Consider the following 14,743-nt stretch of genomic DNA (forward strand, 5'->3'; position numbering starts at 1 on the left):
GTAGGTTTGAATTTAATCCCTAAACCTTGGATTTATTCTCTACAGAGGTAATTATATTTGTTTTACATATCTACTGAATCTCCTGCTTTAAGCGCCCACTGTTTTATAATAAAATTGGGTGTTCCAGCTAACCTCATCAACAGTGCTAAACTTGGAGCTTCTAAGTAAGTTTTCAAAAGGTTTTATACTGGATTTTTAGATCAGTATCTGTGCATATTCTTCTTTATTGTAGTGTCTATTACATGCAGTTATATAAAATAGTGTCCCTTAAATTTAGAACATTTAGCTGCCTTCACATTAAAGCAGTGCTTCTTAATGTCAAACACCAGGACCCCCAACAGGCTAGATTTTCAGTCATGATGTCTGCCTTAGAGCACAGGTAAAATAATCAGCTGATGGGTGAGGGCATGTTCCTAACCATGGTTACTGATCAGCTGATTTTAGTGTCTCTAACATTTTCATTATAGAAGGCATCTTTGTATTATCATCTGCACATCTTTTGAGGTTTGGATGATCACTTCCAGTAGTCTTCTGCTTTTACCTTGAAACAATTGTATTTAGTGGAATCATACTACAGGTTCACAATGGTATCATGCCCAAATATTCAGAAGCATGTTTTTCTTAACCACTTTGCAGCTAGGAGCTGTAATAAGTATTAGGGATGAGTTCTGTGTGAAAGTAGTTTATCTTTTCTTGAAAATTTTCAGACTGTGTTACTGTGCCTTAAAGGGACCTTATGCGATCTTGTTTTATTTTAATATGGTCACCAAATATAGTTAATTTTGTTTGTGTCATACATTTTGCAGCCATATTGAATACAAAGAGCCCTTTTTCTTCTTTCTAGTGTGTCAAATGAGAGTATATTACAGGTACAGATCACATTATTATGAAGCCATATTTCAGTTTAAGCAAAAAGCAATGGTTTTCCTGTACGACTTAGGGAATGTGCTTTTAATATAGTTAAAATCAAACAAAAAAAGTAATGCATTCATGCCACTGTCGGGATCACAGAACTTAAATCTCAAGATGGCAGCTGTGACTATGTGAAATATGACCCTGGGGAAGTCTCCCTAAGGGTGATGGGGGAAACCATATGTGGACTCATTGCCCAATGTGCTTAAAGGAATATGGCTATACACCTCACTGATGATGCCCAAAGAAGGCTCAAACAATTGTATGGGGTTGCCATGTTCCTTGTTCAGAGTAGGAATTTTGGTATTTCAGGGTTGAACTTTTTAGGCAGGATTAAACTGATATACTTAAATGGAAAAAATTGTTTTTCCCTTAATGTGTTTCCAATTACTTTTTTACCAACTGCAGAGTATAAAATATATGAGAATTTCCTTTTTAAGGAATTATTTGTGTATATGAAATAGCTGATTTTGTGTTTTGAAGCCACAATCTAATAAAATGAGTTGAGCTTATCTTGTAGGTATAATCAGATCTCATTACTTTAACACATTGTGTACATATACCTGCTTCTTTATCTTATATCTGTCCGTAAACCAATCATCAATACATGGAGAGAACAATGGAAAATTAACATTTTATTACCTTATCTCTTGTATAACCCACTGGGAGTGTAATTTCTTCAACTTGGACTTAAGGCCAAACATTTTCAGAATAGGTGTGGCTACAACAGGCTAAATCAACTATTTCACATGCCAATATAAGGGTAAAGGAAATACTTGTACACAATTTAATACACTCCAGTAGGTAAAGTGGATAATTGGGAACACATTAAAGGGGAGAAATGTTGTCATTTTAAGGAAAGTTCTTCTCTGTGAAAAGCATAATTAAGCTAAAAGTGGCTGCTGCTATGTGGTAACTCACCATAGAACAAGCTACTCAGTCGTTGTTCGTTCCTGGTAGAGAGCTTTTTTTTAATAAGCTCCTATGCTTACATTCTTGCTTTTTCAAATAAAGATACCTAGAGAACGAATAAAAATTGATAATAGGAATCAGGGGTCAATTCGGATGGGAACGCATGGGAACGGAGTTCCTGCACTATTTTTGCAGGAGGAACTAAGTAACAGAAACACTTCAATAAACACTGCTGCTGCTGGTGGGTGGAGCTGGATCACAGTCTGGTTAGGGGGATAGTGAGATCCTTTAGTAATGGGCAGTAACACTTTCTACAATACACTAAATGTAAGACTGTCAGCGGTCCTGCTGTGTTATCACCCCTGTTATGAATATTATCTTTATTATCTTTTACTACACATGGTGCTTACATTTCTGTGTGGCTTGCTCTGGGGTTATTTATCTCCCCTCAGCAGAAATAGAACTATTGCACCTTAAGTGGGTGAGACTCTGTGACAGAGGAGTATTTTCAGGCCCAAAGGTAACCATTCAATGCTTTATTGGATTTAATTTGCTTTCATTAACCATATATATATATATATATATATATATATATATATATATATATATATATATATATATATATATATATATATATATATATATATATATATATATATAAATAGAACAATATTAATTGTGAGGGAGGGTGGAAGTTTTGTTGGGTTCCCACACTTTTTTTTTTGTATGACTTGACTCCTGATAGGAATACATTAGAAAGTTGCTTAATATTGCCTGCTCTATCTGAAAGTTTAATTTTGACTAGACTCATCCTTTAATTAAACATGTTATGGGAAGACTAAAGGTTGAGTTGTCCCTTTAAGGCTGCATGTCAGCATATTCATTTTTCTCTCATACCCCAACAAATCTCATATCCCCAAAAGGACATACTGAAGAAGAAATGGGAGTTAAAAACCTTATTCTCAACATGTTCATAAGATCTATTTTCCAGGATTATTAGGCTCTTTAAAAGAGAAGATTCCCTCTATTTAAACAAGGGATTGCATGTTCCTACCATCTCCCTATATATGGTGTGTTTTTAATGAATATTTTCTTCCTTCTTGTCCCTTTTTTTAAAGGTGCTGTCATGCAGAAAATGAAAAGAAAAACTTCAGTAAACTCATCAATAGCAAATATTTGTTTTGGGAGACACCCAGAATGAGCTTTTGAGTGTTCTACAAAGGACTGTAACTTCTGATTATCACCAATACTAAGGAGGTACAAATATTATAATCTTTTCTTTATCACACTGCTATCAACTAGACCTTTCCATGGAGAATGGTTCACACCCATAAAGAAATGAGAAGGCCCTATAAAAAGCAGATAAACTAGTTATTGGTGTCTACTATAAGGCTCAAAGATGAATAAGCTGCTGATTTTTACGGGTCAGTTTATTACCCCAAAACAAAAGTAACCAATATTTTCAACTTGTGTTTTAAATGATTCATTTTTTTCGGAACTCATGATCTTTTTCCGATTTCCTTTAGGTCTGGCTGTCCTGCTGCAAGTGCAGCTAGGTAAGTAAATATACAGAACAATCTTCTACCATCTATTTTAAATACAAAAATATATTACACTATGCAGCGTTAAATGACAACGCTTGAGATGAGATATTATTTCTTTTCATTTGCTTTCTCAAATTCTTGACTAGAGATACCAAAATACAAATATGAACTTCCTCATCACTCCCAATATTCCACACAGGAGGGAGGAAACTAGAAAATAAGAACCCTTTCTCCTTTTAAAAGTTTCTTCAGATTCATATTAGATTCAGATATCTTCTCCATTCGCTTTCCTTCACACTTTTACCAACAAAAATCCAACAGTTTAAAGGGACATAAAACGCAACATTTTTCTTTCATTATTTATATAGAACATACAATTTTAAACATCTTTCCAATTTACTTTTATTTTAAAATTTGCTTCATTTTCTTGGTATAATTTGTTGAAAGAGTAGCGATGCACTACTGAGAACTAGCAGAACACATTGGTTGAGCCAATGAAAAGAGGCATATGTGTGCAGCCACCAACCAGCAGCTAGCTCCCATTAGTGCACTGCTACTTCTGAGCCTACCTAGGTATGCTTTTCAACAAAGGATACAAAAGAAGAAAGCAAATTAGATCATAGAAGTAAACTTGTATGCTCTGTCTGAACTAAATTGACTTTCTTGTCCCTTTAAAATGCTCCTATGAGCATTTTACTATTTTACTACTACTTGCATATAACTTGCAAAGGGATTAAACACAAAGTTAAAGCCAGCTGCAGAGCACCAATGCATTTCCAGGAGCTAGCTGAAAACATCTGGTGAAAAGAGAGAAATGTGTGCAGCCACCAATCACTAGCTAACTCTTAGTAGTGTAGGATATGTACATATTTTTCACAAAGGAAACCAAGACAACAGTTAATTTCATAATAGAAGTAAATTTAAAAGTGTCTTGAAATTACATGCGCTATATGAATCATGCATGTTTAATTTTGACTTTCCTATCCCTTTAAGTTTTATTGGCATTCAGTGGTTAAATACATAGTGAGACTCAGCTCTGGAGCAGCAATTTACAACTCGTCTGTAGATGGGCAAGGTGTATCACCAGTCTGCAGCTGACTTCAACTGTATCTTCTTAGTTTAAAAATATAGTTATTTGCAAGCAATTGTGCAAAAAGCAAACACTTTAAAACATTTGAGCATTTTATTATTGTTCTTTTATGCTCCTTTAACTTCAAATGTTATTAATAAATGTTGTTAACAATAAAAACAGCTGCTAAGTATTGCAAACTCTTTTTAAATATAATCTTTTTAAATATACAACCATAGCTCGGCAACACTTTAGTTAATTAGCTCTGAAACACACATATGTGCTACAAAAGGGATCAGTGCCAGATTAACTAACAGGGATACCGGGACTTTTACTGGTGGGCCACCTTCAGGGAGGTCACGGTGTGAGCCTTGTGCGCATCTGTAGCGCATTTCTTCAAGGCCACTCCACTCCTGACAAGGATGATGGGGGGGTTGTTCCCATGAAAAATGACCCTCGGCAAGGTAGGGGGGCTGGTGTCCTGGTGGAGGCGTGGCCAGGTGTGGGCTGGGACTGGTCTTCCTACATTTTCAGGGTCAGTCTAGTTTCCCTTGTCCGGCCCTGACCTGTAGGGGCAACTTGTATATGAATATTACGAAGCAGGGTTGTCCTATCTTTAAAATGTGGCAGGTCTGGGTAAAACATTTTAGAATTTGTTATTCAATAGTATAATATCCATATAAGTATATCATTAAAATTCAAATGAGCAATAATTTATCAGATATACACATACAATGACACCTCTCTGAAAAGACAGGGATGAGCCAGCTAGCGGGAAGAACATGTTTTCCCCCAACTACGGCTTCTATTTTCCCCAACTACTGCTTCCATTTGTTTTAGTCAGTCATACAAAAGGGTTCTCTATCAGTTGTTAATGATGTTTTGTAGGATTACAGCCAGATGCTGCTCTACAATGTGTCACAACTATGCATTTTTTTAAAAAAGCTTTGACCCAGTGAAAGTGCTACAAAAAACCTACATTTCTCCATATCTCAAACCTCCAAAATATAAAATTTGTTAAAAGAAAAAGAAAGAAAAGAAAGTGTAATAAATATAGACAGACCTTATGGTGATGTTGGACACCCTTCTTACAAAACCAAAAAAACTCTGGTAGGGCTCCAACAGTATCTAACCTGTTAACAACTCAGTTGACAAGCTACTTTACAAAAGTGGGTAAATTAATATTAGAAGCCATTATCAGATGAGAACTGATTTTTTAGGGCTCATTGTAATATCAATTCTTTGAAATCCCTTGACTTTCATCACATAATATAGTAATTAGAGACTTGAACATTTCACTTGAATTTTCATGTCAATTTCTCACTCTTTGTTTCCACCAGGATCTTCCTTCAAGTTGGTATGTTACTTCACCAACTGGGCTCAGTACTATCCTGCGCCTGCCACATACATGCCTGATAATGTTGATCCATGCATGTGTACCCATCTGATCTATGCTTTTGCCACCATGACAAATAACCAGATTGCCACCTTCGAATGGAATGATGCAACTCTCTATGGCTCCTTTAATGGTCTAAAGAAATAGTATGTTATTTCATGTATATGAAATGGAATTATATCTAAGTTTCACATCCGACTGTCACATGAGTATAGAAATATTGAATTCATAATTTATTACATGAAGTTGTCATAAAAAGCACAATTGTTATTGACATTAACAAACAAATTCTATGACTGGCTTCTCAGAACCTGATAGTTGACCAGCTGACATCTAATTTTATAATTTTACTATAAATACATACTGTAGCTATTATGTTTTTCTAGAAGTGGTCACCATGTTCCATGTTTATCATAGTTTTTCAATATACAATGATACTGAACAACACATAAATTTGAATACCAAACTCAACTTTCCATTCACATGTTATTTGCTTACAGTAACAGTGAACTGAAGACTCTTCTGTCTGTTGGAGGGTGGAACTATGGCACATCTGGGTAAGACTTTTACAAGGCTATCACAACACTTTCCATCATTTTCCACTGCATCAACTGAAAAATAATGAATGGTGATGGTGTTGATTTATTATTTTGATACACAAACAAATGCAATTACCAATTTGGAGTTTCATTTGACTTTTTTTAAGGTTAGTGTTCCATTGAAGAGTGAATGTTTTCTTTTATTTCAGGTTTAACACTATGGTATCCAATGCACAGAATCGGCAAACATTTATTAACTCCGTCATTACATTCTTGAGAAAGTATGGGTTTGATGGATTGGATATTGATTGGGAATACCCTGGAGACTCAGACAGAGGAAGCCCACCACAGACTCAACAGCAATTCTCAGTCCTTCTGCAGGTTAGAAAATTACCTGAATAGACAAGATGAACAATTTGAGTCTATAAAATACATTGCAATGTTGGTGATGAAATATGTGCAACAATTTTAAAGACTATTTTATCGTCTAATGATAAAGACATGATTTTGTAAGACCTGTTCTAAAAATGACCCATCTTTATAAATAAATTTGTTTCGAAATTATATAACACCTGAACCATAGAATATGCATGCACTGTGCAAGCTCATTTCGTCTCCTTATACTATATCGACGATAGAATAGTTTTTTGATAAACAGTTACTTTATTTATTTTTTTAGGAAATGCATGATGCATTTGTGCAGGAAGCTGCCCAGAACAACTTACCTCGTCTGCTCATCTCAGCTGCTGTGTCTGCTGGTAAATCAACCATTCAGTCTGGATACCAGATCCCTCAGTTGTCTAAGTAAGCTTTTGTTACCCCACATATAAATAGGTACTCATTTAACCTGGTCTGTCTTAAAGAAAAGCAACAGTGATTTCTGGATCTCTTGATAACTATCCAAAGTTATTGCATCTAAAATAATCAATATCAACTGTTATGTTCATTCAAAGTTACCTGGATCTTATTAATGTAATGACCTACGACCTCCGTGGTTCCTGGGAAGGTTTCACAGGAGAAGACAGTCCACTGTATGCAGGTCCAGCTGATCAGGGTGACTACATCTACTTCAATGTGGTGAGTGTCTGGTATTCATCTCATGTATTTTGATATTATTTTCTGATTATGCTGATAAAAATGATTTGCGGTAATTTGTCATGAAAGTCAGAGTGATCTGTTTTTCATATACTCCTAGGAATATGCTATGAATTACTGGAAGAACAATGGAGCTGATCCTCAGAAGCTGATGGTTGGGTTCCCAGCTTATGGCCGGACCTTCACTCTCAGTAATCCTTCTAACAATGGCCTTGGTGCCCCAACTTCTGGTGGAGGACCCGCTACACATTACACTCAACAAGCTGGTTTTATGGCATACTTTGAGGTAATTTCTCTAGCATTAGCTACATGATATTAAAAGCATTCCTCTTTTTTTTTGCTTTTACAAGTATTTTCTCTCTATGTTGCTGCCTCTAAAGGTCATTATTTGTTTTGTCCCCTTTTCTGTAATTTAACTCTGAAAATGATCATTCTGAGAATTGAAAGTGCACACTGCAGAATTCAAAAACCTAAACCTGCTTTACATTTTTCCCTAATCGGTCTTATCAGTGGTGACAAAGTAAAATACTGCAAAGCAATGTAAGTTTTGCTAACAAAATGCTAGTAGCTAGCCTTGTCCACATCAGATTGGTCCATCCAAATAGGGCAAGTGGTGGATAGAGAAATTTAGCCATTTCAAAAATGGCACCAGCAAACAAAGTGTTAATGTATTTATAAAGTTGTCACAATCAGTTGATATGTTAATTTATTGGAAGACTGTAGAAAACTCTTGCAATTTACAAGTTGTTTTATGTCCATTTAACTACAACACTGTCAACACTAAGGGGTACATTTAACAAGCTGCGGATGCAGCTGTTTCCGTGCAAGCCTTCAGGCTCGCCGGAAACATAAGTTAAGAAGCAGCCATCTCTGAAGTGGCGGACAGCAAATATCACGATCAGATAGCTGGGAATGTGCAGGGGGCAGCATTGCACAAGCATTTAACCAGAAATGCTTGTGCAATGTTAAATGCCGACAGCATATGCTGTCTGCATTTAGCGATGTCGGGCAAACATGATTCGCTATAGCAGATCATGTAGGTCCAACTGTTAATAAATCGAACCCTAAACCTTTATCACAAAACCACAGTCAAGGATATTTATAAAGTTACATAGCCACAATTTATATGATTCTTATATAATTGAACTTGAAATTTAATATTTCTTCTAAAACATAAACCACACCAACCTTAAAACTCTGTAATGTTATAATAAATATGTGGTAATGTGGTACTAAAAATATTCTATATTGTGTAATTATTTTATGCACGTATATTAATAGTTTACAATGTGGTATGTTTGCTTAATATATGAAGTGCTTTGTGAATGTGACATTAGCACAGTATTTCCTGCTTACCATAACTTTACCTTTCTTTGCCAAACTGCTCATCTTCTCACACATTCCACTAATTTTGCACAGATCTGTGGTTTCTTGAAACAAGGTGCTACAGTGGTATGGAACAGCCCACAAGCCGTACCTTATGCCTACAAGGGAAGTGAATGGATCGGATATGACAACCAAAAGAGTTTTCAGCTTAAGGTAAGTTCAACTGATGTGAGGTGCAGCTATGTAACATTTTCTCAGATAGGGCTGCAACTAAGCTGGTACTTTATTGAGAGCCTAACAATTGATTTAGGCAACTGTCAGTAATATAGAAAAACTGTTGGAAAACAGCTTTTACACCTGAGCCTAATACCTATGTTTAAAAGGTCATGAAACCCAAATTTTTCTTTTATCATTCAGATAAAGCATACAATTTTAAACAATATTCCATTTTACTTATATTATTTAATTTGCTTAATTCTTCAGATATTCTTTTTTAAATATATATATTTTTAAGAATATTGGTTCGTATCAACATTCGGATTTGTAATTCGAATTTCAGTAATAACATTCGTTCTAACATTCGAATTCAGAAATTTACACATTCGCCCATCCAGGGTCGGCTCCAGAACGAATGAAATGGGGGGGCATTTTTTTTTTCACGAGGGGGCACGCATTTAAAAAGCATGTATGAGAGTCAAAATAAGAGCAGACCTACTGTGGCAGTCCAGGGGTTACATTTATCAGATCTCTGGCTGTGCAGGAGTTAGATTTGTTTATATTCCTGGAAGTGCAGCGGTTACATGTGTCATATCTCAAGGAGTATAGGGGTTACATTTATAAGATGTCTGGCAGTGCCGCAGCAGTTACATTTACCAGATTTATGGCAGTGCAGGGGTTACATTTGTCATATCTCAGGAATGTCTCCCACATATGACACAGCCAGTGGACACTGTTTGCATGTGTAGCTCTACCAATGACCCTACTAATGATCAAATAAGCTTTTACGTGACAATAAGTTTGAGTGCCAAGCAGTACATTACTTGTACAGATATTATTAATGATATTTACCAGCACACACACAGTATATACACACAAATTATATATATATATATATATATATATATAGTGTATATATATATACATACATATACACACACACACATATATATATACACATATACACACACACAGTATATTTATATATATATATATATATATATATATATATATATATATATATATATATATATATATATATATATATATATATATATATATATATATATATACAATTCCTTCTGGTTCAGCACTCACAACTCCTGTCCGGGGTGCTCAGCAACAAACAAATATTCCAAATAAAGTAGGCACTCTCTGTTTACATTCACAAATTTTTACTGTGCAATAAGTGACGTTTCGGGGTTTTACCCCCGTCCTCAGACTTACACAGTGTAAGTCTGAGGACGGGGGTGAAACCCAGAAACGTCACTTATTGCACAGTAAAAATTTGTGAATGTAAACGGAGAGTGCCTACTTTATTTGGAATATATATATATAAAAATATATATACACACACGCACACTGTGTGTGTGTATATATATATATATATATATATATACACACACACACACACACATACACACGGTATATATATATGTATATACAAACACATATATATATATAAACACACAAACAATATATATATATATACACACAGTGTGTGTATTGTGTGTATGTATGTATGTGTGTGTGTGTGTGTATATATATATATATATATATATATATATATATATATATATATATATATAATAAAACAACCTTGGGGACAAATAGGAGATGTTTTGAAACATGTAAATAATAAACATAAGGCTATTTCACTAATTGCCCCACAGCTACATTTGAAGTTTGTGTATTTGAGCACCTATAATCTGACACACATTTTACACTGATCACTGCAGATAAAGCAGGCACAATGCACACTTGTTTTGTGTGACCTGCAGTGGGGAAACCAAGGAATTCCCAATTTGCCTCTTTATCTGTGGCTGCCAGGATATAAAGCACAATAGGGAAGGGATACTACTCTCTCACACACATTGGTTATATGGCTGTGTTTTCACAAACTTACTTCTGCCTTCCCTCTCACTGACTGTTAGCTTCTCCCAGCACTTCCTGCAGAGGTTTGATGATGTTATCATCTCACTTCAGCTCTGTAGTAAGTGGGCTAGCAGGAGGAGGGGCATTGCAAGCCCTAGGTTAACTGTGAGAGCACCAGCAGGGAAATGCAACTTTATTTGTTATCTGGTTGTAAATAGAGGAGAGTAAAGAGATTAGCTGGGCCCCCCAGTGGTGGATCTCCAGGGTCCAGTGGCTGCAAATGGTTGATGCGACATTTGGGACCCTGGACGTTCCGTCACTTTTAAAATGTAAATTTTTTTTTTTTTTTTAAATCACTTCTTTTGCCCTGGGGGGCACAGCATTCCATTGGGGGGGGGGGCATTGCCCCCCAATGCCCCCCCTTTGTGCGGACCCTGCGCCCATCCCTATTCAGAACTGTCAGTGAAGGAAACAAAATGCATTTTACAAAGATGTTAATTAAAAATTAAAATGTAGAGGCCATTTTAGGAATATGTGCTTATAAATTCAATGGAAAATTTAAATTTGCAATAAACTGTAATTTCTTAAATTATACATAAATTTTGTAAGGATAGGAAACTTCTAAATTTAGATAGTGTAAGCAAATGCTGGAAATGTAATAAAAAAACTTTAACCCCTTAACGACCAAGGACGTGCAGGGTACGTCCTACAAAAACGGTTGTTAATGACCAAGGACGTATCCTGCACGTCCTCAGGGTTTTTAAGCGCTGGAAGCGATCGTTATCCATTTTGGAACCTGTTCCTAAAGTGCGTGCGAGTGTGCGAGGTAGGGGGGAATAAATGTTAGGAAAAGGATCTGGGAGGGTATATTCAGGGGGGCAGCTACACTACAGAAAAAGTGGCATTTTTTAATTAAAAAAAATACAACATTTTTTTGCAAACTGGGTACTGGCAGACAGCTGCCAGTACCCAAGATGGCGGCAAACAGGTAGAGGGGGGAGGGTTTGAGAGCTGTTTGGGGGGATCAGGTTGAGGGCTAAGGGGGATCCAACACTGCAGAATAAATATATATATAAAAAAAAAGCTTTTTATTTTAGTACTGGCAGACTTTCTGCCAGTACTTAAGATGGCGGTGACAATTGTGAGGTGGGGGAGGGAAGAGAGCTGTTTGAGGGGGGTCAAGGAGGGATCAGGGGGTGGGATGTATCAGGTGTCAGGTGAACCAAGGGGATCCCAGAAATGGTGGCATGAAATATACCACAATGGGCCTAGATCAATACTTTGGGTTGTCTACTAAATATATATATATATATATATATATATATATATATATATATATATATATATATATATATACATGTCAAGGGATATTCAGGGATTTTGGAAATAGCAAAGTGCTACTTGTATTTATTGCCCTATAACTTGCAAAAAAAAAAGCAAAGAACATGTAAACATTGGGTATTTCTAAACTCAGGACAAAATTTAAAAACTATTTAGCATGGGTGTTTTTTGGTGTTTGTAGATGTGTAACAGATTTTGGGGGTCAAATTTAAAAAAAGCGTGTTTTTTTTTTTAATTTTTTCATCTTATTTTATAGTAAATTATAAGATATGATAAAAATAATGGTATCCTTAGAAAGTCCATTTAATGGCAAGAAAAACGGTATATAATATGTGTAGGTACAGTAAATGAGTAAGAGGAAAATTACAGCTAAACACAAACACAGCAGAAATGTAAAAATAGCCCTGGTCCTTAAAGGTAAGAAAATTGAAAAATGGTTTGGTCACTAAGGGGTTAAAGTGCCAAACAATAGGTTTCCGTAATGCTCATTCATGATGATGATGATGGTATTAGGATCAGGAAGTCACAAACTTTGTGTTTTTGTATTTCATTTAATGTAAACATAATAATAAGGAGACATCATGAAAACAAGTCTCTGTTATCTGCTTTCCCACAACAGGCTGAATGGCTTATGAAGAACAACTTTGGAGGTGCAATGGTTTGGGCTCTTCCTTTGGATGACTTCAGTGGAAATTTCTGTGGTCAAGGAAAATACCCATTAATAAGCACATTGAAATCTGCTCTGGGAATTTCAGCCCCAAGTAAGTTTTAGCAATATTTGAGAGCAACAATCCCATAATTGAATTAGCCCCAATTAAAATCATTACTTTATCTCTATGCATTGAATTTAATCTTGAATTTAAAAATATTATATTAGTGCATGTGTGTGTGTGTGTATATTCACACAAACACACACATATATATATATATATATATATATACAGTATATTTATTTATATGTACTGTATATGTTAGTTCCTGAGAGAGCACTTCTCTTTCTCTATGCATTTAGTCTCCCTAAGCGGAAAAAGGGGAAACTAGACATGGACCCCTTGCCCTATATGCTTTGAGAAATATGGCTACACAATGAAGGCCAAAACGATAGTCTGGGGTTGTAATGTTCCTTGTTCAGAGAGGAATTGCCTGGTATTTCGGGCTGGACTGAATTTGTTAGGTGGAATCAGACTGATATACTCCGGTAATGTTCTTCTATGTGAAATACATTATTGGGATAAAAAAAGCTTCTACCAGGTGGCGAATCGAATAAGCTAACAAGTTTTTGAGCTGTTGTTTGTTCCTGAGAGCGCACTTCTCTTTATATATGTATATGTATGTATATATATATATATATATATATATATTGTATATATATATACACATACACAATTATACATGTGTCGCTCAGCACTCACTAAACATACTGAAACGTGTGAGGTGTATTTCAAATCCATTATAAAAAACATCTGTGAAAAGAACTCACACTACGTCATCAAATCAGAGAAAGGGAGTGGAGATGGAGAACCCCAAAAGTGTCAATAAATTTGACTTGAAGTTGTGCAAATCGTAGTAGTGCTGGACTCTGTTTGAATATACATATTGAGTACCCAGGTGGTTTACCTTAGAAGGGACTATAATATACTAATTTTAGAAAGGTGTTAACATTGAATCACATTTCTTTCTTTGTAATGGACTAAACCTCAGAGTGACAGGAACATGTATCACAATGAAAATTATGGGTGTTCTTTCCTCTAACTGATTAACATTTAAAAAATTGGCACATTTATTTCTGAAGCTAAAACAAATAAAAAAAATTGGTATTGCACATAATAATTTGAATATCTTTCTTTTGCATTGTTTTTTTTTTCAAGCCAAAAGAAGAATTTATTATTATATTTCATTTTTATTTTTTTTGTCCTTGCAGATTGTCAGACACCCACTAATACTGTTGCACCAAACACAGCAGTCCCTTCAGCAGCTGCTCCAACTAGTGGTGGTGGTAGCGGAAGCAGTAGTGGATTCTGTGCTGGTAAAGCCAATGGTCTCTACCCTAACCCTAGCAACAAAAGTGGCTTTTATAACTGTCTGAATGGGCACAGCTACCAACAATCCTGCCAGAGTGGCCTAGTCTTTGATACCAGCTGCAACTGTTGTAACTGGGCATAAGGAAACATCAGCCTTGTTCATTGTCATCAACAGTCTAAATAAACATGGTACCAGAAAACGGTGTTGTTGTGTGATAGTCATTAACTGATACAAACAGTAATATAAATGACAGCGCAAACTCACATATATGGTAATGTCCACTAAAGTTCCAATCACTATAACCACTAGACTCTTATCTTCTTAAAAGTCCCTTTTGATTCTCAAATGCTCCTATTGGAATATGTTCATTAAAACTAGTATTTTACACTCCTGGACTCAAAAAGTTTTCATAGAACACTATAACAATAAAAGAAAATAGCACAACTCAGATTTAAGTATAACATTTAATAACAATAAAAAATGAAAATTGGAGCAT

The 14,743-nt window shown here is 35.5% G+C and overlaps 1 protein-coding gene across 1 annotated transcript; it reads left to right on the forward strand.

The window, feature by feature from the left end:
- Positions 1–5,804: 5,804 nt before the first annotated feature.
- LOC128651712 (acidic mammalian chitinase-like) lies at positions 5,805–14,446 on the forward strand. Its single transcript, XM_053704697.1, has 9 exons — positions 5,805–5,979; positions 6,334–6,390; positions 6,582–6,753; positions 7,052–7,176; positions 7,326–7,449; positions 7,568–7,753; positions 8,887–9,006; positions 12,845–12,986; positions 14,147–14,446. The coding sequence occupies exons 1-9, from the start codon at positions 5,846–5,848 to the stop codon at positions 14,386–14,388; spliced, it is 1,302 nt and encodes a 433-aa protein (XP_053560672.1). The 5' UTR covers positions 5,805–5,845; the 3' UTR covers positions 14,389–14,446.
- The last annotated feature ends 297 nt before the right edge of the window (positions 14,447–14,743 follow it).

The sequence above is a fragment of the Bombina bombina genome, chromosome 3 (genome assembly GCF_027579735.1).
Source record: "Bombina bombina isolate aBomBom1 chromosome 3, aBomBom1.pri, whole genome shotgun sequence".
NCBI classification, from domain to species: domain Eukaryota; kingdom Metazoa; phylum Chordata; class Amphibia; order Anura; family Bombinatoridae; genus Bombina; species Bombina bombina.

What these genes read in the sequence shown, in the direction of transcription:
- LOC128651712 (XM_053704697.1), top strand. Translation starts at nt 5,846, where the DNA reads ATGCCTGATAATGTTGATCCATGCATGTGTACCCATCTGATCTATGCT. An exon ending in TTTAATGGTCTAAAGAAATA is followed by an intron (nt 5,980 to 6,333) that starts GTATGTTATTTC and finishes ATTTGCTTACAG; the next exon opens with TAACAGTGAACTGAAGACTC. An exon ending in TGGAACTATGGCACATCTGG is followed by an intron (nt 6,391 to 6,581) that starts GTAAGACTTTTA and finishes CTTTTATTTCAG; the next exon opens with GTTTAACACTATGGTATCCA.